The 22,715-nt window shown below is 44.0% G+C and overlaps 1 protein-coding gene and 1 long non-coding RNA gene across 8 annotated transcripts in view; one reads left to right on the forward strand and one right to left on the reverse strand.

The window, feature by feature from the left end:
• Positions 1 to 7,578, forward strand: part of LOC139273107 (uncharacterized) — a 33,347-nt gene extending 25,769 nt beyond the window's left edge. For both annotated transcript variants that reach the window (XR_011595017.1, XR_011595018.1), the window contains exon 2: positions 7,321 to 7,578. This is a non-coding gene — a long non-coding RNA (uncharacterized lncRNA). The remainder of the gene's footprint in view (positions 1 to 7,320) is intronic.
• The window catches only part of LOC139273105 (putative deoxyribonuclease TATDN3), a 100,102-nt gene continuing 83,558 nt past the window's right edge, over positions 6,172 to 22,715 (reverse strand). For 3 of the 6 annotated variants that reach the window (XM_070889496.1, XM_070889495.1, XM_070889491.1), the window contains 4 exons: positions 13,649 to 13,704; positions 12,864 to 12,976; positions 11,403 to 11,483; positions 7,266 to 7,476 (listed from right to left, as the gene is read on the reverse strand). In XM_070889496.1, coding sequence (XP_070745597.1) covers positions 7,333 to 7,476; positions 11,403 to 11,483; positions 12,864 to 12,976; positions 13,649 to 13,704 — 394 coding nt within the window. In that variant the 3' untranslated portion in view covers positions 7,266 to 7,332. Of the gene's footprint in view, positions 6,194 to 7,265; positions 7,477 to 11,402; positions 11,484 to 12,863; positions 12,977 to 13,648; positions 13,705 to 22,715 lie in introns of those variants that run through there. The other 3 variants (XM_070889492.1, XM_070889494.1, XM_070889493.1) reach the window with 3 other exon arrangements.

Below are 22,715 nucleotides of genomic sequence, written 5' to 3' on the forward strand. Positions count from 1 at the left end.
GTTCATTACACTTATACTTGCCCACAGACCTTCTATGGGCTTTTGCACTGGAACTTATGGTTATTAGAAGTCCCATCTTTCGGTGATCCTGGGGTCTTTGTGAACAGGGCAAGAAATGGTGTGCCTCCTTAACCAATCAGATTAAAGAATCCTGACTGAGGTACACAGAGTCTAAACCAGGAAGTGTAAGTTAGAATATTCAATTCAATGTCAAATCATGTACAGAAAGCAAAATAGAGGGAAATAAAGATGGGATAAAGAGAGAGAGAGAGAGATAAGAGACAGAAAGAAAAGTTACAAAAAAGTTTTTATTTAAATTTTTTTTAATTTAAATCTCCAACAATAATTAAAATCTGAAGAAATGAGACTCCACATTTGTAAAAGTTAATTTTCAGTGCCAGAGAGGTTGTTTCGCAGTAATTAAGATTTACCACAGCTTTAAAAATTCACTTGCACATGAATGGACAAGCCCTAACTTTTTCTGACGAGTTTAGTGGGTATCTAGTGGGTAAGTACTGCAACTTCACGATGTTCCATGTGCTTCAATACTGAGTCTCTTGGTGATATGGTGTATGTCCACCAGTGGGGTCGGGCAGAATTGGTAATTTGGCCGGAATTTAAAAGATCATTTTCTGTTTCCTCAAACTAGCCTGTATGACACTCTTTTCCCTCTTCCATTATCACTTTATAACCCTGTTAGCAATGTGGAAACTGCTACTATCATGTAAGCTATTGTTTGGAAAATAAATTGTCTGGAACGGGCAGGGTGTCCACATTTTGCTGAGTCCAAACTGGACAAAGGATGGATCATGGCTTGAGTTGTAATTATTTCTTTATTAATGATGGAAATTTGTTAAAACTTTCAGATCAATGTCTCCATGTTATAAAGCACAGGGCAGTGAAAGAAAATGGTGTTTAGATTCTATAAGGGAGACTTTCAACCGCTAGCCACTTGTTTCTCCTCTGAAAAACAGGTGACCGCTAATGAAAAGGTTGTTGGGCACCTTGTGTACCCATTTTCCCACCTGAATCAACTTTCAAGCAAGCTTTTAAATAGAGGCTCAGAACTCCCATCCAAACTAGGTGGGTGGCTGGTTAGTTATGCAAATCAGGGCCTGTTGTAGGATCTTAATTTCAACTTTCAAAGAGAAATGATCAGAGCTTGCAAGGTGCATGCAAGTCCTCAGGCCTTCAGAGGGATAAAGGGATTGCTGGTGGCCCTCCAAAAGGTACATTTTATCAGTGCTCCTTCCGGTCCAACAAAAATCTTGTGGTTCACTGCCTGCCCAATCTCACACTCTTCCTCCCCACACCCCCAACATGTTTAAGTGGCCAGTTGGCTGCGAGCGATAGCTAGCCGATTTTCTGCCTCCGGAAAATAACGAACTGTAGCGGACTGCCATTTCGTGCCCACAACTAGCCGACAAAATTATAATGAAACTCGAACCTGAAAGTGGGTTGAACCTCCCAACTGCCAATGTGGGTAGGCGCCATTGGTGCATCGCCAGTATAGTGCCGGTTCGACGTCCAAACCAAAAGTCTACCCCATATTTTCCTGTCTGCTAAGCTTAACAAAAAAATGGTTATGAGGTAAAGGGTGCATATTGATAGAAAGTGTTAACAGGCTAGTCACCTGCTATTCCTACTCTTTCAAAAATGGATTAACAAACATTTATGGAAAGTGCCCCAAAATGTTGTACTTTTTGAGGCTGCTTTAGAGTCCTGTCATGAAAACCTTCTGGTAAATGATGTGGCTAACAAACTACTAGAGACAGTAGAGCAACTGCCTCTAATAATAAATTGGCCTGGGTTTTTAATCTGGTTTTTGCCTCTCCCAGAAGATCACATGGCTCCGGTTGGGGTGGAGTGTAGAATGTTTTAGTATAAGGGGTGTTGCAGTTGTGTGAGGCAGACTGGTTGGGCTGGATGCTCTTTGCCTTCCGTCATTGTTCATAGGTTTATATGTAACCTTTAGGGCTGTTGACCAAGGGCCGTGCGGCTCTTTGTCGGCCGGCATGGACACGATGGGCCGAAATGGCCTCCTTCTGTGCTGTAAATTTCTATGTTCTATGTTTCTAGAACCAGCAATCTAGGCTTGCTGGAGGAACACTGAATGACCAGGTGCAGGGTTAACAGTATAGACTGAGACTGAGATGTGCCACCTGGTTCAGAAAGACCTGCAGGGGCAGTCAACCATCCACTTTTTATTGCCTATGGCAGCGAAGGTCATTACTTTTAAGTTTTATGTCACAGAGCCCTTCAATGTACCCATGGGGGAACATCACAGGTGTCAGCTGCTTTCCTGCACACTGTTCCATTAAGAAGGTAACTGTTTCACCATACACCCATCTAAATACACTTCAGCAGTTACCAAAAGGAGTTATATATTTTCCACAGCAGGGGATTATGGTGGATGTGCAGGGGCGGAAGGGAGGAGAATCACAGCAGGGGATTGTAATGTTGGGGGGGGGAGGTGGGGGAAGGTGGGTTTGTGGAGATAAGGTGGGAAGAACCACAGCCGGGGATTGTGGTGGTGTGGGGGTGGAGTGGGAAGGGAAAAGTGGAGGGGGAAGGGACAAGGGGGATGAACCACAGCAGGGTATTGTGGCGGGGGGGAGGGGGGAGGGCGGAACATCAGCAGGGTATTGTGGCGGGGGGGAGGGGGGAACATCAGCAGGGTATTGTGGCGGGGGGGAGGGGGGAACATCAGACGGTATTGTGGCGGCGGGAGTGGAGTACTATAGCGGGGGATTGTGGCAGGGGGAGGGGTGTGGAGTGGAAGAAAAACAGCAGGGAATCGTGGCGGGAGAGAGATAAGCAGCTGCAGTGAGCTCAAATGTGGGTGGTTCTGTAGAGAACTGCACCACCTATCCTAAAGACACAGCTTGGAGGTCTCAGAGGTAAGTGAACAATAGCAGCACCAATCTTGGAGATCAACCTTGGAAGACTCAATCAGAGATAAGTAATAATGGGTAAGTTTAATCACGACAGAAAAGTGTGACAGACAAATGTGGCGAAAAAAGCATAATGCTGAAAATGAATGTTACTTTACAGTAATTCTGCACGTACACAGACTTATGACGGGCGATTTTAACCCCGCATGTCTGACGAAAACGGGAGCGGGTTGGGATTAAAATAGAGGCAGTATCCTGCTCTCCAGCTTGGCGCTGCATTCTCGCCGGTCGTAATTTTAACTCCAGAGATTTGGGAGGCGAAGGCCTCATAAATATTCAAAGTTCAATGACAATGGTGTCAATTGAACCCCGACTAGATTTAATGCCCAGTTGTGTGCTCAGCATCCGTGCCAGTCTCACAAAGGAAGCCTGGCACCACGTGGGCATAGGCCCAATAAGGGCGGATGTCAGCTAACTTAAAAAAAATTTAAGTTTCCATCTGGGCCAGGAGGAGAACTCATCCGTCCCACAAGGAAACCTTAGCCCTCTCCTGCTCCAGGCTCCACCTTTCAATTGCCTCCAGAACTCCCTCACATTTACATTTTCTGGGGAATATTCCCGTGGATCCCCGGCGGCAGGCTCCTGGTGTGCTTGGCCACTAGCGCCATGTCATTGAGGCCGGGTTCAGACGGGAGTCGGATCTAACTTATTTAAATGAGGCCTGGGAGTTAAACTGGCAAAAAGCCCCACAACAAGGCCAGAGTGAGCCTGATGCTCAACCCTAACCACCAGTTAAAATTGGAGCTATAATGTATTATAGATAGAAAATGGACCTGATCCAAGGTCTTTGGAGCACAACTTCAAATAACAAAGCAGGCACATCTTAGTGCTGTGCTAATGCATAATTCTCACGGTTAAGTTTCAGATGTAACTTGGGTGAACTTCACTTCTAAAGTTAACTTCTGTAGTAACAAAGTTCAGATAATAGATCATCTGATCCCTCGTAATTACAATTTGTACTTTGTGAGTCTTGAGACATGTTTCTACTTTATTAAAGAAATTAATCTGCATCTCTTTGACGTTCTTGGTGCTATCTCAAGTTAGTTTCTTGAGATTGATGAAGGATTTCGGCACATTGATGTCTGTGGGAAATCAGCTCTGATCCTCTGGGTGACCCTGCTGCAGGCATTATTCCATTTGCACAAACTGAATATTTGGCCGAATTAAGAACTGTGACAGATTAAAGCACACACCTTGTTTTTCCTGGTTTTTAACTTTTACATCCTACTTATAATCCAGAAAAGCAGCTTAATATGTAATCCGACCAAATAATTAACCCTTATTGCGCTGGTGTAGGTTCTTAAGGTTTCCAAAAATATTATAAGCTTCAACATTAAATTAGCACTATAATTTTGAATATTTGTTGAATATCTCATACAGAAGGATACATATCTTGACTCAGTACTTACTGATGAATAACTAAGTTAACTTCATATTTTTGAAAATCAAATCATATTTGTATATTCTACCATTTTTATGATAATTTTGCTGCCTGCTGTTTCACATGCAAGACAATCCACAGAATGATACAGCACAGCACAAAAAAATTGCCCATGTGGTTGATAGTGAGGAAGAAAGCTATAGACTGCAAGAAGATATCAATGGGCTGGTTAGGTGGGCAGAACAGTGGCAAATGGAATTCAATCCAGAGAAGTGATGGCTAACAAGGCAGGGAATACACAATAAATGATAGGATATTGAGAAGTGTAGAGAAACAGAGGGACCCTGGAGTGCATGTCCACAGATCTCTGAAGGTAGCAGGACAAGTAGATAATGAGGTTAAGAAGGCATCCAGGATACTTTCCTTTATTAGCCGAGACATAGAATATAAGAGCAGGGAGGTTATGCTTGAACTTTATAAAACACTAGTTGGCCATAACTAGAGGACTGTGTACAGTTCTGGTCACCATATTACAGGAAATATGTGATTACACTAGAGAGGGTACAAAGAAGATTTATAAGGATGTTGCCAGGACTGGAGAATTTTAGCTATGAGAAAAGATTGGATAGGCAGGGGTTGTTTTCTTTAGAACAGAGAAGGCCAAGGGGAGACTTGATTGAAGTGTATAAAATTATGAGGGGCCTAGATAGAGTGGATAGGAAGGACCTATTTCCCTTAGCAGAGGGGTCAATAACCAGGGGGCATAGATTTAAAGTAATTGGTGGAAGGATTAGAGAGGAGTTGAGAAGAACATTTTTCACCCAGAGAGTGCTGTGGGTCTGGAACTCACTGCCTGAAAATGTGGTAGAGACAGAACTGCTCATCACATTTAAAAAGTTCTTGGATATACACTTAAAGTGCCGTAACCTGCAAGGCTACGGACCAAGAGATGGAAAATGGGATTAGACTGGATAGGTCTTTTTCTGCTGGCACAGACATGATGGGCCGAATGGTCTCCTGTGCTGTAAATTTCTATGATTCACAGAAGGAGGCCATTTGGCCCATCTTGCCTGAGCCGGAGATTCAAAATCCAAAGTCTCAGTAGAGCTATGTCAAAACATTACAAGAAGTGTGTTGGTTGGTGCGGGTCTTCCCCACATGCTAGGTATCTGCAATTCTATACGTACATTTCATTTTAATTTTCGACAGACATTTCTCTTTATTGCATTTTTTGAAAGCAACTAGAAATATGACGCCTTTGAATAGCAGTTAAAAATTTTGGATCATTGTCTGATGGATGTATTTTGGTAAGTAACTATGATTACTTATCTTCTCATCACATTGCACTGTAAATTAAAGCTTTTTATAAATAGTGCCAGCTTATATTACATGGGATGTTTGTGGATAACAAAAATAAATCATGTTTACAACTTGTATGTGAAAAGGGAGAAGAGTCCTTCGAAATTAAATATTTGTCCATTCTGCGTGCCATGACAATGACAATTATTAATACTAGACAAATATTGGATGTGAGCTTTTGCATTTGTAGTCATCTACATACCGAAAGTTTTGACTTGTGCCAAAGACAAACACGGACACGGAAAATTGTATTTGTCATACAGGTTACCAGGGTTGGCATGTCCGTGTTATGTTCACTTTCTAATATCACAGATGCAGTTTTTCTGACTCACTAAATATTCTTCAGTTATCATTGGAGCAACTGAATTGAATATCCTGGTAATTAAAGAAAAAAATGTTTTTAGTGAATCTCCTGATAGAAAATACCTGAAAGAGTTGTTTCACGCTGCAAAGGGTGAACTTTGGCTGTAATCTAAATCTGCTTAATGTGAAGTCCTATCTAAAGAAAAAGAGAATGTGCATTAATATAGCACCTTTTATGACCACTGGCTATCCTGTTGTAATGTAAGCAAAAGCTGCAGCCAATTTGTGCACAAAAAGGATCCATAAATAACAATGAGTTGAATGACTAGATTAATAGTAGTTTTGTATTAATAGTTTTGGTTGAGGGATAAGTGTTGGCCAGGACATTGCAACAACTACCCTTCTCTTCTTTGAATAGTGCCGTGGAATCTTTTACTGGAGCAGGCAGACAGTGCCTTGACTTAACGTCTAATCTGAAAGTCTAAATAGATAAGCCTTTAAAATTAAATTCTGGTGTGTTGCTTTACCACCAATCAGCATTTTAATGATTGAAAAATAGACTATTTTCTCGCCTTGTTTTATATAGTTTATATTAAGGATTAACTTCCTGCCCTCCCTTGAACAACAACTTGTAATTTTAAAGCATCTTTAATGTAGTAAAATGTTCCAAGGCGCTTCACAGGAGCATTATCAAATAAAATTTGACACAGCCACACAAGGAGAAATTAGGACAGCTAACAAAAAGCTTGGTCAAAGAGCAAGGTTTAAATAGTGTCTTAAAGGAGGAGGGAGCGGTAGAGAAGCAGAGATGTTTAGAGAGGGAATTCCAGAACTTAGGACCTAAACAGCTGAAGGCGCAGCCGCTAATTGTGGGGCGTTGGAAATTAGGGATGTGCAAGAGGCCACAATTGGAAGAGCGCAGAGAACTCGGTGGGTTGTAGGTCAGAGAGCATGGGGGTGATGTGTGAGTTAAGATATGGACAGCAGAGTTTTGGATGAGCTGAAATTTATGGAGGGCGAAAGCTGGGAGGCTGCCAAGAAAGCATTGGAATAGTCGAGTTTGGTGGCAACAAAGACAAGGAGGATTTCAGCAATCGATGGGCTGAGGCAGGGCGGAGTTGGGCGATATGATGGAGATTACAAGCGTCCCTAACAAAGTGAGATGAAACAGTTTCCTGCAGTATAATGGAATATTCCTTTGATATCTAAATCTAAATTATGCAAAGAAAAAATAAATAAACTTAGGGTAGAATCTTTCAAAATCTTTTTTTATAGGCAGTAAATCATTCTTACTCATTTTTGTTACTTTTCTTTTTATTGCAGAGAAAACCTGCGTTATTGATGGATGAATTTTTGAAGCTTTGGGAAAAGTTTGAATGCATTCTGTGTCGTCACTTCCATGACATTCTCCACTGAAAGCCCTTTAACCTGTGCAATGTACTGGCAGGAGATGGATATGTTCTTAGGCTCATTTCTCATCTGTAAAACAGCAACAGATGTGTTTCAGTAACTTTCATCACAATAGAGTGCAGTTGTAGGCTGCAGTGAAGGAAATAAATCAAACAATTAATCTATGAATAATTTAGAGGAACTTTGTGCTTGCTGTATGCTACGCTGCTTTATCAAAGAGATGCTTCAAACCTTTCCCTTGTTCTAAGTCACAAAATATAAAGTTACATTTAATCTGCAGTGACACTAACAATAATTATTTTATGAAAATTCATTATCCTAGTGCCTCAGTTAATAAATGCAATGCCTGGTGTAAAATTGAAGCATACAGACCTGGAAGGTCCCAAAGTTGATCCCTAGGCAATGTTGAGTTGGCAGATTTCAGCAGTGGTGGTAACATATGGGAAGATTCTCTGTTAGGGGCACAATGGCAGCACAGCCGGAAGTACATCTCACACCATTGGTGTGGAAAGAGAACCTTCAAGGATTTTCTGGGATCCCTTCATTTAAATAATTGTGGAGAGTACCCAGCATTGCAGCTGCTGTACATTAAAGGGCCACTTGTATTGGCCCTGGCGAACTATACATTATTGACCTGATGCACGCAGTGGTGTACCACTGACAGGCAGATATGAGGCAACTTAAAAACTGAAGTACAGAAGTCTAAGATAACTGTGACTTCCACCACCGTGGGCAGGGCTGTTCCGGGTGTGGAGGAGGTTTGGAGGTTGTTTGGAGGTTTAAGTGTATAAGCCAGCAAATTTCCACAACTGCATCCTCGGTGAAGCAAAAGCAGCAAAGGCACAGTCCCTCTGTCATTTCCAAATAACTGGCATGGCCCAAATATTCAGCTTCTTGGGAAGGAAAATTGATCTACTCTAAACCAGCTTCAGTTGTGTCTGAGTTAAAGAATGAACACACTTCAAAAACTTTGAAGAATGTTTGTGGATGGGGCAGTGGAAGGATGGATCTGCAACAGATTACCTGGGAACTTAACAAAACATATACCAACTACCTGTTTGTTTCTCTTAGTAATAGATTTATCGGCGATCCCAGCTATTTAATTTAGTCAGAAGATCCTTCAGTGCTTATTCATTTTGAGTTTTCTTCTACTAATCGTGATTGGATTCTATTTGCACTATTTTATTTCAACTGCTTCCTACAAACTTCTTTTTGCATCCTGGGCTGTACAGTATTCTTTATTCTCCCAGAGTGCTTTCAATTCATTCTGTTTGGATTTGTATTTATGGTTAGCTTCATTACATCTGTAATTGTTACTGTTTCAGTCAAACAAAAATAATTGTAACATTGAACACGACGTAACTACTCGAGGAGTGCAGCATCTCCTCAATCACGTCATTCTGAAAGGCCAATATGATGGCTGACTAGAGACCCATTGACCAACTCTACTAACTGCCTTGGATTTTGAATGAAATGGTGTTGTTGAAGGAACGTGAGTTCATAAAGCACCTTTACATATACATAGGAGTTACAACATGGAAACAAGCCATTTGTCCCAACCAGTCCATGTCAGCATTTACCCTCCTGAGCAAATAGTTCTAATGGTATTTACCCACCCTGTTCCCATATACCTTCAACCGCTTTCCCTTCATTCACCTATCCAATCTCAACTTGAATGTTGACATAGTTTTTTCCTCAACCAATTAACTTTGTAAATTAATTTCACATCCTCACAACTTTCTGTACGAATAAGATTCAACTACCCTCTGTTGTAAATCTCTGTTGTGAATAAGAGCCTCTGAGGTGGCCAAGATGGAGTGTTGATCTAAAATGCTGATTTACCCCACATTTAGCACAAGTTACCACCTTCGTAAAGGAGCTGAAGCGGGCTAGGAACAGCCACCCGGAGGATCGTTAAGGGGCTGATTGCCACTTAAATTGCCTGCTCATGCTCATGAACGAGGCTGCATGGCATTTTGGTGGAGAGCTCTTGACCAAACGTCTTCTCCTAACAGTGACCAGCTGATTGGGAGTAACCAAGGCATTGCTGAGGATTTTAAGCACTACTTAAAGGCATACTTACTTTTTACTGGTCATTTGTTGCTGGTGATTTGAAGAGGTCTTTTGAAACACATTGGGAGAAGTTCTGGGACAGTTTGTCAAGACTTCACCAACACTCCATCAACATTTATTCTGGAAATGTTCTGAGGACTTCACCCAAAAAGAGTAAGTGCTGTGCTACTCTACGTTATAGGAGTCACCAGGAGAGAGTGCTTAGTCATGGGCATATTGCTATGGGTCCCCTTGGTTTTCTGGAGGAATGGGAGGAGATGATGAGGCCAAGTTAGACAGCAGCTACTGCTGCAGGAGAGAGGGACAAGGCGGCGAGGTGGACTCCTTCCCCCCAGCAGGTATAGGACATCACTCCTTCTCTGGATCTCCTCCACCAGGACCTCTAGAGCCACGTCCGAGAATCTGTGCACCCTCTCCCTCGGTCCCTGAGCCATCCTGAAATCTGCCGCAGTGTGTCAGGTAGTGCAATCAGTGCTTGAGTGCTAAACCTGCAGGTGTCTGTTTCAGCAATCTCTTTTATATTATATTCACTCACCCACTCACTCACCCACCCACTCACATTCACTCACTCACCCACCCATTCACTCCCACTCACTTCACTCAATTACCCACTCACACTTCACTCACCCACTCACTTCACTCACTCACCCACCCATTCACTCCCACTCTCACTCACTTCACTCAATCACCCACTCACACTTCACTCACCCACTCACTTCACTCACCCACTCACTTCACTCACCCACTCACTCACTCAACCACACACTTCACTCACTCCGATGTTGGGGAAGTCCAGAACCAGGAGACACAGTCTAAGGATAAGGGGTAAGCCATTTAGGACTGAGATAAGGAGAAACTTCTTCACTCAGAGAGTTGTTAACCTGTGGAAATCCGTACCGCAGAGTGTTGTTGATGCCAGTTCATTGGATATCTTCAAGAGGGAGATACATATGGCCCTTACGGCTAAAGGGACCAAGGGGTATGGAGAGAAAACAGGAAAGGGGTACTGAGGTGAATGATCAGCCATGATCTTATTGAATGGTGGTGCAGGCCTGAATGGCCTACTCCTGCACCTATTTTCTATGTTTCTATGAATGACTGATGTCATCATCAGTAAGAGGTAATAAGTGCCCCTTCTTAAAGGAGCACAACCAATTAACTATAATTAGGGATCGTGCTGGAGGAGATCAGTGGTGGAGATCGGTGGTGGAGGAGATCGGAGACTTCGTGGGGGAGATTGAAGAGTTGGGAGGGGGGGAAGAGATCGGAAAAGTCTGAGGGGAAGGCGATTGGAAGGGCCTGGGGGAGATCGGAGTGGCCTGGGCCGGGGGGAGGGGGGGAGATCAGAATAGCCTGGGGGAAGATTGGAATGGCCCGGGGGGAGAGATCGGAAGGGTCAGGGGAATGTCCAATCACAGAGTGTGGGTGGACGGGCACTTACCTCCTGGGTCCAGCAGTCCTCGCTTCCCTTTAGCCAAAGGGTTCCATGATGCCAGGGTTAAATTTAAAATATTGGTTAATTCTGAAGCACGCAGCCTCATTATAATAGTTAAATGACCAATACACCTCCTGCCGCCTGTCCTGCCTCTGTTAAAACTGGAAGTGGGCAGGTTGAAGGCAGCTTTCAAATTTTTTTACATTTTTACAAGCTACCCGACCCAAACCCGCCCGTTTTTGGAATTAATCCCCCAAATTTCTAGACCCTCGGTATTTGTGTGTCTCAGCTTTATACGGATCCAAAGGTGTATTCTGTTGGGCTCTGACACTTTGTCTTCCTTTAGTCTAACTCAGTTATCTAAAATTTTCTTTTTAGGCATCGTAATATCAGTCACCTTGTTCTAAACCACTTCAGGACTCACCTTCTCTATAATATCCTGCTTTAATTTGAGGGCGACAGTTACACATAGAATTATAAGTTTTACCTGTTTTTCTGGTCCTAATGCGGGAGAGTCTGTCTCCAGGCATATAAACTCTAGTGGCAGCTGCTTCACCAATTTCTGCTTCTTGGGAAAATAAATATGAAAATGAGTTTGTCTGCAGATTACACTAATCGAAAACTGGTCCAGAAAATTCAGACTAAACAACATCTTTCAAAATGTTTTTAATCCGCAGAAAACAATTAATTGTAGCAGTTTAAAGATAATTCCTCACAGAAAAGTCCCCTGTGGCAAACTTACTCTGTCTGTCCTACAGGTTTGGAGTAGCAAGGTTTGACTGTATGGAAATGAATACTGAACATCAACAGCTCAGTTTTACATATGTGCTAACTAACCGACATAACTAGTTTATTAGTTTTCTCTTTCTCTGCAATTTTCTGCTCACCTAGTCTTATGGATATAATTGTCTTGCTGTGGTAGAGTCCCATGGGTGGCAGCAGCCCTTCAGTACCTCATCCACATGATCACATTTCATGTATGAGCCAGACAGTGGGTACTGGTAGGTTATTAACTAAGGGGTTATCACCACTACATCTGATTCTGTCCTCGTATGGTGGAATATTTTCTCTGGTTGTCAAGGTTGCAAGCAGTCTGGTTCAGCCTGACTGGAGTGGCTGAGGAGGGGGATTGAGTCAGCTCATGCAAGATTGAGACATCATCCAGACAAGTAGTCTGACAACACAGAGGCAGTGGAGGGGTTGAGAGAGGTGGTGGAGAGGTAGAGTCAGTGTCACATGTGGAAGCTGACCCCATGTCTATGGATGATGTTGCCAAGGGAGAAGAAGAAGAGGAGGGGGCTAAGGATAGATCTTTGGTGTTCTCTCGAGGTTAACCTTTGGGGATGGAAAGAGAAGTCATTGCTGGAGACCTCTGGCTACAATCAGAAAGGCAAGAAAGCAGCAGATTATCTTAGCGACAAAGAAGTTTAGGAGCCCCTTGCATTTGTTGCTGGAGGTGTGGGCAGAGGGGGCAGGGGAGAACGATTTAAGGAGATGGTTGGTAGTGCAGAAAAGAAGCCGGGATCATCTTTGCTCTCTGGAATGATCCAGAGTGATGTTTTAACAGAAGAGTATGAAGTCCGATAGTGCTTGATGCAGTTCAGCCAGAGCTGATGATGGATAACTAAATCAGTTGCGCAACAGATATGCTCAAATCCGTGTCACTTTGATTTGAGGCAATAAAGACAGGGGCCATATCAGAGGAATGATCAGGACAAGAAGCAGTAAAGTTTTGCTGGAGGCATGGGTATCAAAGGTGGAGGTGAGGGAGTGGTTGAGCAAATTTACAGCTGTAAAGGTATTTTGGACTTTGCTTTTCACAAATATGTACCTTAAACTTAGCAACAAAGTTCTGGGCCTTCAAAAGGGTTTTCATTGTTTTAATTAATGTAACTGCTACATGCTTAGCACGTTCGTTTTTCAAGAACATTATTATATTTGATCAAACCTGCTCGCTTCTTATAATAGATGGTGGAACTGAAAAGAAAAATCCAGCTTTCACCCCTTCCATAGCCACAGAGGGTTTTCCATCAAAAGCATGAAGCAACACTTTCTGAGCTCCTGGAAAAACAAATGAATTTCACTTTATTGTGTATTACTACATTTTTCCTTCAGATCAGCCACTTGTCTAGCACTCGTGACAATCCAATACCATGTTTAACTAGACCAGACCAGACTGAGGAATCAACGTAAGTAGATCTTATGTTTGCCCAATCTGGATGCACACTCTTTTCCCTATGGGCACACCCCACTTATCTAAGATCAGTGATCTTAGGTGCAGGCTAGCAGAGCAAAAGGTTAGGAATCTTTCTTAAGGAACCTGTATCCTTCCACTCTGCAGCACTGGTGGTCCAATGCAAGGTATTATTTTGTTACCCAACATGAGTGAGACAGTATTGGGCTTGGCAACTAATTCAGTTTCACTATCTGGACAGCATGATATCAGAGGGCAGACTTTATGGAAGAAGTACGAAGTGCTCCATTATCTCACACATAAATTTAGCAACTATATCTGGAAAAAGATGCCATAGCTTTGCCAAGAGGGCTAAATAACAATGCATACTGCTCTTGGCAGAGGAATGGAAATGAGCAAGAAAAGACTGCGTGAAATTAAATGGAACGTAAATGAGTGATGGTAACAAAAAAATAACAGCTCCATTTGATCTTGTACTTCTCTGTTTAATATTCCGTGTGCATGTAACACTTTGTAAACAAGAAATTAAAATTTTAGACCTTGTTCCTTCAGAAGATTAATGGTTGGACGCCCAGCAGAACGAGAATGTACATTTCTGTAAGGAAAATAAATAAACAATTAGCACAATACAATGCAAGCTGTATACTGAATGATCGATTAGAATAAATTTTAAATGGTAATCTCCAGCTAACAATCTGACAATTTAGGCTGTTTCAGTGGTTTAATCAATTCTTATGTGGAAACATAGTGACAGTACTGTTAGCTCTGTTAGAGCTAGTTATTTGAAAATAAAGAAAGAGAACTTAAAAGATCTTCCATCTGGTAACAGATTTAGCATTTTTGATTTAGAGTCTACACCCACACAGAATTTAAAATAGCTCCACTAACTTCAGTGATGACTGTCCTTAAATTCCTCCACAACACATTTCAGAAATCAGCACCTGGATGTTATTACAAGGAGTCCAATCTGAGCAATGTCAGTATTGCACCTGTACACATAATGTTGAAACTACTCCTGCACACCACAGTAATGTTCTTTAAGTCTGTGCTTAAACGTTCTGTACCTATCATTTAATTAAACATTGATAAAAGACAATGGAAGTTGGGTCCTCAGGAATTTCCAACTATGGATGGACCACGTTATAGCCAATTTAGCAAGACCTGTAGACACTCAGAATTACAATCAAACAGTATGCCATTATACTGGAAAACAGAACTATTGGCAACATATGACCCAGTGCAGGCACAAATCTTTTCAATCAAATCAATAACCAGAAGGAACCACATACAAAAATACAACTTTAAAATGACACGACATCAGGCAGTTTTCAGGCTGGTTAACATAGAAACATAGAAAATAGGTGCAGGAGTAAGCCATTCGGCCCTTCGAGCCTGCACCACCATTCAATATGATCATGGCTGATTATGCAACTTCAGTACCCCATTCCTGCTTTCTTGCCATACCCCTTGATCCCTTTAGCTGTAAGTTCCTAGAAAAGCCAAACCCTCTGGAACTTTACCAATATCGGGTCGGGAGTCAGGATAAACGGGTCCTTTTCAGAATGGCAGGCAGTGACTAGTGGGGTGCCGCAGGGCTCAGTGCTAGGATCCCAGCTATTTACAATATATATCAATGATTTAGATGAAGGAATTGAGTGTAATATCTCCAAGTTTTCAGATGACACTAAGCTGGATGGCCAAGTGAGCTGTGAGGAGGACGCTAAGAGGCTGCAGGGTGACTTGGACAGGTTAGGTGAGTGGGAAAATGCATGGCAGATGCAGTATAATGTGGATAAATGTGAGGTTATCCACTTTGGTGGCAAAAACATGAAGACAGAATATTATCTGAATACCGACAGATTAGGAAAAGGGGAGGTGCAACGAGATCTGGGTGTCATGGTACATCAGTCATTGAAAGTTGGCATGCAGGTACAGCAGGCAGTGAAGAAGGCAAATGGCATGTTGGCCTTCATATCTAGGGGAGTTGAGTATAGGAGCAGGGAGGTCTTACTGCAGTTGTACAGGGCCTTGGTGAGGCCTCACCTGGAATATTGTGTTAGTTTTGGTCTCCTAATCTGAGGAAGGACGTTCTTGCTATTGAGGGAGTGCTGTGAAAATTCACCAGACTGATTCCTGGGATGGCAGGACTGACATATGAAGAGAGACTGGATCGACTGGGCCTGTATTCACTGGAGTTCAGAAGAATGAGAGGGGATCTCATAGAAACATATAAAATTCTGACGGGACTGGACAGGTTAGATACAGGAAGAATGTTCCCGATGTTGGGGAAGTCTAGAACCAGGGGTCACAGTCTAAGGATAAGGGGTAAGCCATTTAGGACCGAGATGAGGAGAAACTTCTTCACTCAGAGAGTTGTTAACCTGTGGAATTCTCTACCGCAGAGAGTTGTTGATGCCAGTTCGTTAGATATATTCAAGAGCGAGTTAGATATGGCTCTTACGGCTAAAGGGATCAAGGGGTATGGAGAGAAAGTAGGAAAGGGATACTGAGGTGAATGATCAGCCATGATCTTATTGAATGGTGGTGCAGTCTCGAAGGGCTGAATGGCCTACTCCTGCACCTATTTTCTATGTTTCTATGTAACATGAATGGTGGAGAAAGTTTACACTGCACCAGATGTTATGGACAAAAATGAATTATCATTGTACAGATGTTGAATAACATTAGCACTATGGTCTGTAGTGCTATTATACAGAGGTACATAGGAACAGGGGTAGGCCGTTTTTGCCTTTGCTCCATATCCCTTGACACGCTTAGCTACTAAAAATCTTTCGATCTCAGTCTTGAAAACTTCAATTGACCCAGCCTTTAAGGGAAGAGAATTCCAGATTTCTGCTACCCTCTGTGTGAAAAAGTGTTTTCTGATTTCACTCCTGAATGGCCTGGCTCTAATTTTAAAATTATGCTCCCTTGTTCGAAAGCTCTGGATTCTCCTACCAGAAGAAATACTTTCGCTTTATCTACCCTTTTGAATCCTTTTATCATTTTAAACACTACGATTAAGATCACCCCTCAATCTTCGATACTCAAGTGAACACAAGCCAAATTATGCAACCTGTCCTCGTAATTTAACCCTTACAGCCCCAGTATTATTCTGCTGACGTCGTGCCGCACCCCCACCAAGGCAAATATATCCTTCCTAGAGAGAGGTGCCCAGAGCTGAATGGAGTACTACAGATGGGATGTGATCAAGGCTCTATACAACTGAAATATAACTTCCTCCCCTTGAGATAAAGGCCGACATTCCATTAGCCTTTCTGATTCTGTCCACAAAGTTTTAGTGATTTGTGTACATGGACATCCAAATCTCTATTCCTCCATAGTTCCTAGTTTCTCACCATTTTTGAAAAAACTCCGATTTGTCTTTCATGAATCCAAAGTGAATGACCTCACACTTCCCCACATTGAACTCCATTTGCCGCAGTTCTGCCCACTCACTTAATCTACCTATTCCCCTTTGTAACATCCTGCTCCCATCTGTGCCTTCCAACTTAATGTCATCTGCAAACTTTGATGTGCAAGTTTCTATCAGCTCATCCAAATCATTTTACAGTATAAATTCCTGCAGAACGCCACTTGTCACATCCTGCCAATCAGAATTAGCACCTTTTATTCCTACTCTCTGTCTCCTACATCCCAACTAATTTCTAACCTATGCCGAAAGATAAGGTTGCCTCCAATTCAACGTGCTTTCATTTTTGCCAATAATCTCTAGTGCGGAACCTTGTCAGATGCTTTCCGGAAGTTCACATCGATAACATCCATAGACACTCCCTATCTATTGTCTAAGTGACCTCAAAAAAAATTAACAAAATTAGTCAGGCACAACTTATCCATCACAAATCCATGTTGACTATCTCTGATTAGCTCATATTTGTCCAAGTGCTCAGTCACTCCATCCCTAATGACAAATTCTAGTCATTACTCCACAACTGACGATAGACAAACCTGTCTAGCCTGTTTCTCTCTCCCACCTTTCTTAAATAATGGGGAGAAATTTGCCATTTTCCAATCCAATGGCACAATCCCCAAATCAAGATGGTTTTGGAAGATTATTACTAATGTATCTGCAATTTCCTCAACTACTTCTTTTCATCATCATAGGCAGTCCCTCGGGATCGAGGAAGACTTACTTCCACTCTTAACATGAGTTCTTAGGTGGCTGTAGAGTCCAATACGAGAACCATAGTTTCTGTCACAGGTGGGACAGATAGCCGTTGAGGGAAAGGGTGGGCAGGGAGCCTGGTTTGCCGCATGCTTCTTCCGCTGCCTGAGCTTGATTTCTGCATGCTCTCGGCGACGATACTCAAGGAGCTCAGCATCCTCCCGAATGCACTTCCTCCACTTAGCGCAGTCTATGGCCAAGGACTCTCAGGTGTCAGTGGGGATGTTGCACTTTATCAGGGAAGCTTTGAGGGTGTCCTTGTAACGTTTCCTCTGCCCGCCTTTGGCTCATTTGCCGTGGGCGAGTTCCGAGTAGAGCGCTTGCTTTGAGAGTCTCGTGTCTGGCATGCGAACTATGTGGCCTGCCCAGCGGAACTGATCAAGTGTGGTCAGTGCTTCAATGCTGGGGATGTTGGCCTCGACGAGGACGCTAATGTTTGTACGTCTGTTCTCCCAGGGGATTTGCAGGATCTTGCAGAGACATCGCTGGTGGTATTTCTCCAGCGACTAGGGGTATCTACTGTACATGGTCCATGTCTCTGAGCCATACAGGAGGGCGGGTATTACTACGGCCTTGTAGACCATGAGCTTGGTGACAGTTTTGAGGGACTGATCTTCAAACACTCTTTTCCTCAGGCGGCTGAAGGCTGCACTGGTGTGCTGGAGGCGGTGTTGGATTTCATCATCAATGCCTGCTCTTGTTGATAGGAGGCTCCCGAGATAGGGGAAGTGGTCCACATTGTCCAGGGCCACGCCGTGGATCTTGATGTTTGGGGGGTGAGGACAGGCTGGTGTAGGACCTCTGTCTTACTAATGTTTAGCATAAGGCCCATGCTTTCATACGCCTCGGTAAATACGTCAACTATGACCTGGAGTTCAGCTTCTGTGTGTGCGCAGACGCAGGTGTCGTCCGCGTACTGTAGCTCGACGACAGAGGTTGGGGTGGTCTTGGACCTGGCCTAGAGACGGCGAAGGTTGAACAGCTTCCCACTGGTTCTGTAGTTTAGCTCCACTCCAGCAGGGAGCTTATCAACTGTGAGGTGGAGCATGGCGGCGAGGAAGATTGAGAAGAGGGTTGAGGCGATGACGCAGCCCTGCTTGACTCTGGTCCGGACATGAATTGGATCTGTGATGGATCCGTTGGTAAGGATCACGGCCTGCACGTCATCGTGGAGCAGGTGGAGTATGGTGACGTACTTTTGGGGGCATCCGAAACGGAGGAGGACGCTCCATACACCCTCGCGGTTGTCAGTGTCAAAGGCCTTTGTAAGGTCGAAGAAGGCCATGTATAAAGGCTGGCGCTATTCCCTGCATTTTTCCTGCAGCTGTCGCGCTGCAAAGATCATGTCCGTTGTGCCCAAGAGGGGACAAAATCCGCACTGTGACTCCGGGAGGAGCTCCTTGGCCACGGGGAGAAGACAATTGAGGAGGACTCTAGCGACGACTTTCCCAGTGGCTGATAGCAGGGAGATTCCTCTGTAGTTGCCGCAGTCGGACTTGTCCCCTTTTTTAAAGATGGTCACGATCACTGCATCTCTAAGATCTCCCGGCATGCTCTCCTCCCTCCAGATGAGAGAGATGAGGTTGTGTATTCGCGCCAGTAGTGCCTCTCCGCCATACTTCAATGCCTCAGCAGGGATTCCATCCGCTCCCGTAACCTTGTTGTTTTTTAGCTGTCTTATGGCCTTTTCTACCTCATGCAATGTTGGGGTCTCACTGAGGTGGTGGCGGGTAGCATGCTGCGGGATGGAATCGAGAACACTCGAGTCAAAGGCAGAGTCTCGGACTCTACTTCTTTTAATACCGAGGTGGAAACCACGGTCCTAGAGATAGGAAGCATATTCATGCATGGCAGGAGGCACCACCAAAGTAAAATAAAATATTTTACAGTAGTGCACTAAGCTGCTGGCACTACTGCTTTGGAGGCAGCAGTTTGACAAGCCACGTAGGGATCATTTTGACTTTTTGCCGTAATTTTGACTTCAGGAGGCAATGGAAAACAGGCGATATTGGATCAGCTCGTTATACATCTCTCCCGATTTTCCCCAAAGTCAAATTGCCCCTCTGATCTTCAAGATAGAAACAATACATTAAGCACTGGAACAACACCAATGGCAATGGCTGATCAGAGGGACCAGCAAATGCACTGCAATGTTGATGCTTTCTCAGTGTCTCCAGACACAGGAGGATTGAATTATCACTGATTCACCAACACTTATATTGGTGAAAACCGAGCATAATGAATCAGCTAGATGAGTATCCAGCCAGCATTTCCTGAAGAAAATAAATCGGGATGCACTTTAGGTCTCTCCCTCTTCATTTCCATGCCATTACAAAATGTGCATTGATGATGCAAAGCATCTCAAAGGGACTAAAGGATATTTGATTGACTCTCTCCCAGGGACTTTCTGATTCAGTAAAGTCTGTTCTCCCAGTGATCACTGGTAACCAGACTCATGCTCCCAGTACTCAAGCACCAGAGAAGCATGTATGCGTGCCTCAGAAGCTGTGTTCCCTCACAGTAGCAACACAGAGGAGCACTCTAGCAGCTCCCCACAGAAGCCTTCATCTTGGCAGGACCAGGCCCTGCCAAGAGGCCCATGACTGAGTCAAACTCTCCCATGTCCATCCCAGGATTTGTGAGCCTTAAGAGAAAGGCCAATTCCATCCCAAGAAGCTCAAAATTATTTGCAGCAGCTCAGGCCAAAAATCACATGGCCTTAGGGGATGTCCACTGTGATAGGACCAAATTATGTTTTTGAAGAATGGTAATAAATCACTGAAATAAATATTTGATGTGAGGACTGATTCGTGTTTGGTTCTCAATAGTGACAATGGGAACAGGTTATGTGCTTATGGTTTAGGATTAGCATACTCTAAGCTAGCTGAGGAACAAGGATTTTAAGTTCGACCATTGCGAATTTGAAAGGGAACAGATCTTTCATGGGTTAAGATAACCAAATAATTCTGAAAGCTTCATGACTGAATAACAATAATTTGCATTTATATAGCATCCTTAATATAAGAACATAAGAAATAGGAGCAGGAGTAGGCGACCTGGTCCCTCGAGCCTGCTCCGCCATTTAATAAGATCATGGCTGATCTGATCATGGACTCAGTTCCATTTCCCTGCCCGCTCCCCATAACCCCATTCTCGATCTTCCTCGCTGCAATGCTCCACCTCACACTCAACAAGCTCCCCGCTGGAGTGGAACTAAACTACAGAACCAGTGGAAACCTGTTCAACCTTCGTCGTCTCCAGGCCAGATCCAAAACCACCCCAACCTCTGTCGTCAAGCTACAGTACGCGGACGATGCCTGCGTCAGCGCACATACAGAGACTGAACTCCAAGTCATAGTCAACATCTTCACTGAGTCGTACGGAAGCATAGGCCTTACATTAAACATCCGTAAGACAAAGGTCCTCCATCAACCTAACCCTACCACACAGCACTGCCTCCAGTCATCAAGATCCACAGCACAGCCCTGGAAAACGTGGACCACTTTCCATACCTTGGGAGCCTATTATCAGCAAGGGCAGACATCAACGACGCGGTTCAACACTGCCTTCAGTGTGCCAGCGCAGCCTTCGCCCCCTAAGGAAGCAAGTTTTCGAAGATCAGGCCCTCAAGTCTGGCACCAAGCTCATGGTCTACAGGGCTGCTGCAGTGATACACAACCTCCTGTATGGCTCAGAGACGTGGACCATATACAGTAGACACCTCAAATCGCTGGAGAAATACCACCAACGTTGTCTCCGCAGGATCCTGCAAATCCCCTGGGAGGACAGATGCACCAACGTTAATGTCCTCGATCAGGCCATCCCTAGCATCGAAGCACTGACCACACTCGACCAGCTCCATTGGGCGGAGTCTTGTCGCCGACAGCATGCATATAAGATTAGAGTAGAAGCAAGTCTTCCTCGATTTCGAGAGACTGCCTATGGTGATTCCCTTTTTGCTCAAAAATCTGTCTATCTACCCCTTAAATATATTCAATGGCCCAGCCTCCACAGCTCTCTGGGGCAGAGAATTCCTTAGATTTACAACCCTCTGAGAGAAGAAATTCCTCCTCATCTCAGTTTTAAATGGGCGGCCCCTTATTCTGAGACCATGTCCCCTAGTTTTAGTTTCCCCTATGAGTGGAAATATTCTCTCTACACCCACCTTGTTGAGCCCATCTTATCTTATATGTTTCGATAAGATCACCTCTCATTCTTCTGAACTCCAATGAGTATAGGCCAACTGCTTCATGGGCAGTCCACTCTAAAAGTGAGTTCTTAGGTGACTGAACAGTCCAATACAGGAATTACAGTCTCTGTCACAGGTGGGACAGACAGTGGTTGAAAGAAAGGGTGGGTGGGGAGTCTGGTTTGCCGCACACTCCTTCCGCTGCCTGCGCTTGCTTTCTGCATGCTCTTGGTGACGAGACTCAAGGTGCTCAGTGCCCTCCCGGATGCTCTTCCTCCACTTAGGGTGGTCTTTGGCCAGGTACTCCCAGGTGTCGGTAGGGATGTTGCATTTTATCAAGGAGACTTTGAGGGTGTCCTTCAAACGTTTCCTCTGTCCACCTGGGGCTCGCATGCCACGTAGGAATTCCGAGTAGAGCACTTGCTTTGGGAGTCTTGTGTCAGGCATGCAAACAATGTGGTCGCCCAACGGAGCTGGTCAAGTGTGGTCAGTGCTTCGATGCTAGGGATGTTGGCCTGATCGAGGACACTAACATTGGTGCGTCTATCCTCCCAAGGGATTTGCAGGATCTTGCGGAGACATCGTTGGTGGTAGTTCTCCAGCGATTTGAGGTGTCTCGTGTATATGGTCCACATCTCTGAGCCATAGAAACATAGAAAATAGGTGCAGGAGCAGGCCATTCGGCCCTTCAAGCCTGCACCGCCATTCAATAAGGCTGATCATTCAACCTCAGTACCCCTTTCCTGCTTTCTCTCCATACCCCTTGATCCCTTTGGCCGTTAAGGGCCATATCTAACTCCCTTTTGAATATATCTAACGAACTGGCCTCAACAACTTTCTGTGGTAGAGAATTCCACAGGTTAACCACTCTGAGTGAAGAGGTTTCTCCTCATCTTGGTCCTAAATGGCTTACCCCTTACTCTTAGACTGTGACCCCTGGTTCTGGAACTCTCCAGCAACGGGAACATTCTTCCTGCCTCTAACCTGTCCAATCCCGTCAGAATTTTATATGTTTCTATGAGATCCCCTCTCATTCTTCTAAACTCCAGTGGATACAAGCCCAGTCGACCCAGTCTCTCCTCATCTGTCAGTCCTGCATTCCCAGGAATCAATCTGATGAACCTTCGCTGTACTCCCTCAATAGCAAGAACATCCTTCCTCAGATTAGGGAACCAAAATGGAACACAATACTTCAGGTGTGGCCTCACCAAGGCTCTGTACAACTGCAGTA

This window comes from Pristiophorus japonicus, chromosome 9 (genome assembly GCF_044704955.1).
Source record: "Pristiophorus japonicus isolate sPriJap1 chromosome 9, sPriJap1.hap1, whole genome shotgun sequence".
Taxonomy (NCBI): domain Eukaryota; kingdom Metazoa; phylum Chordata; class Chondrichthyes; family Pristiophoridae; genus Pristiophorus; species Pristiophorus japonicus.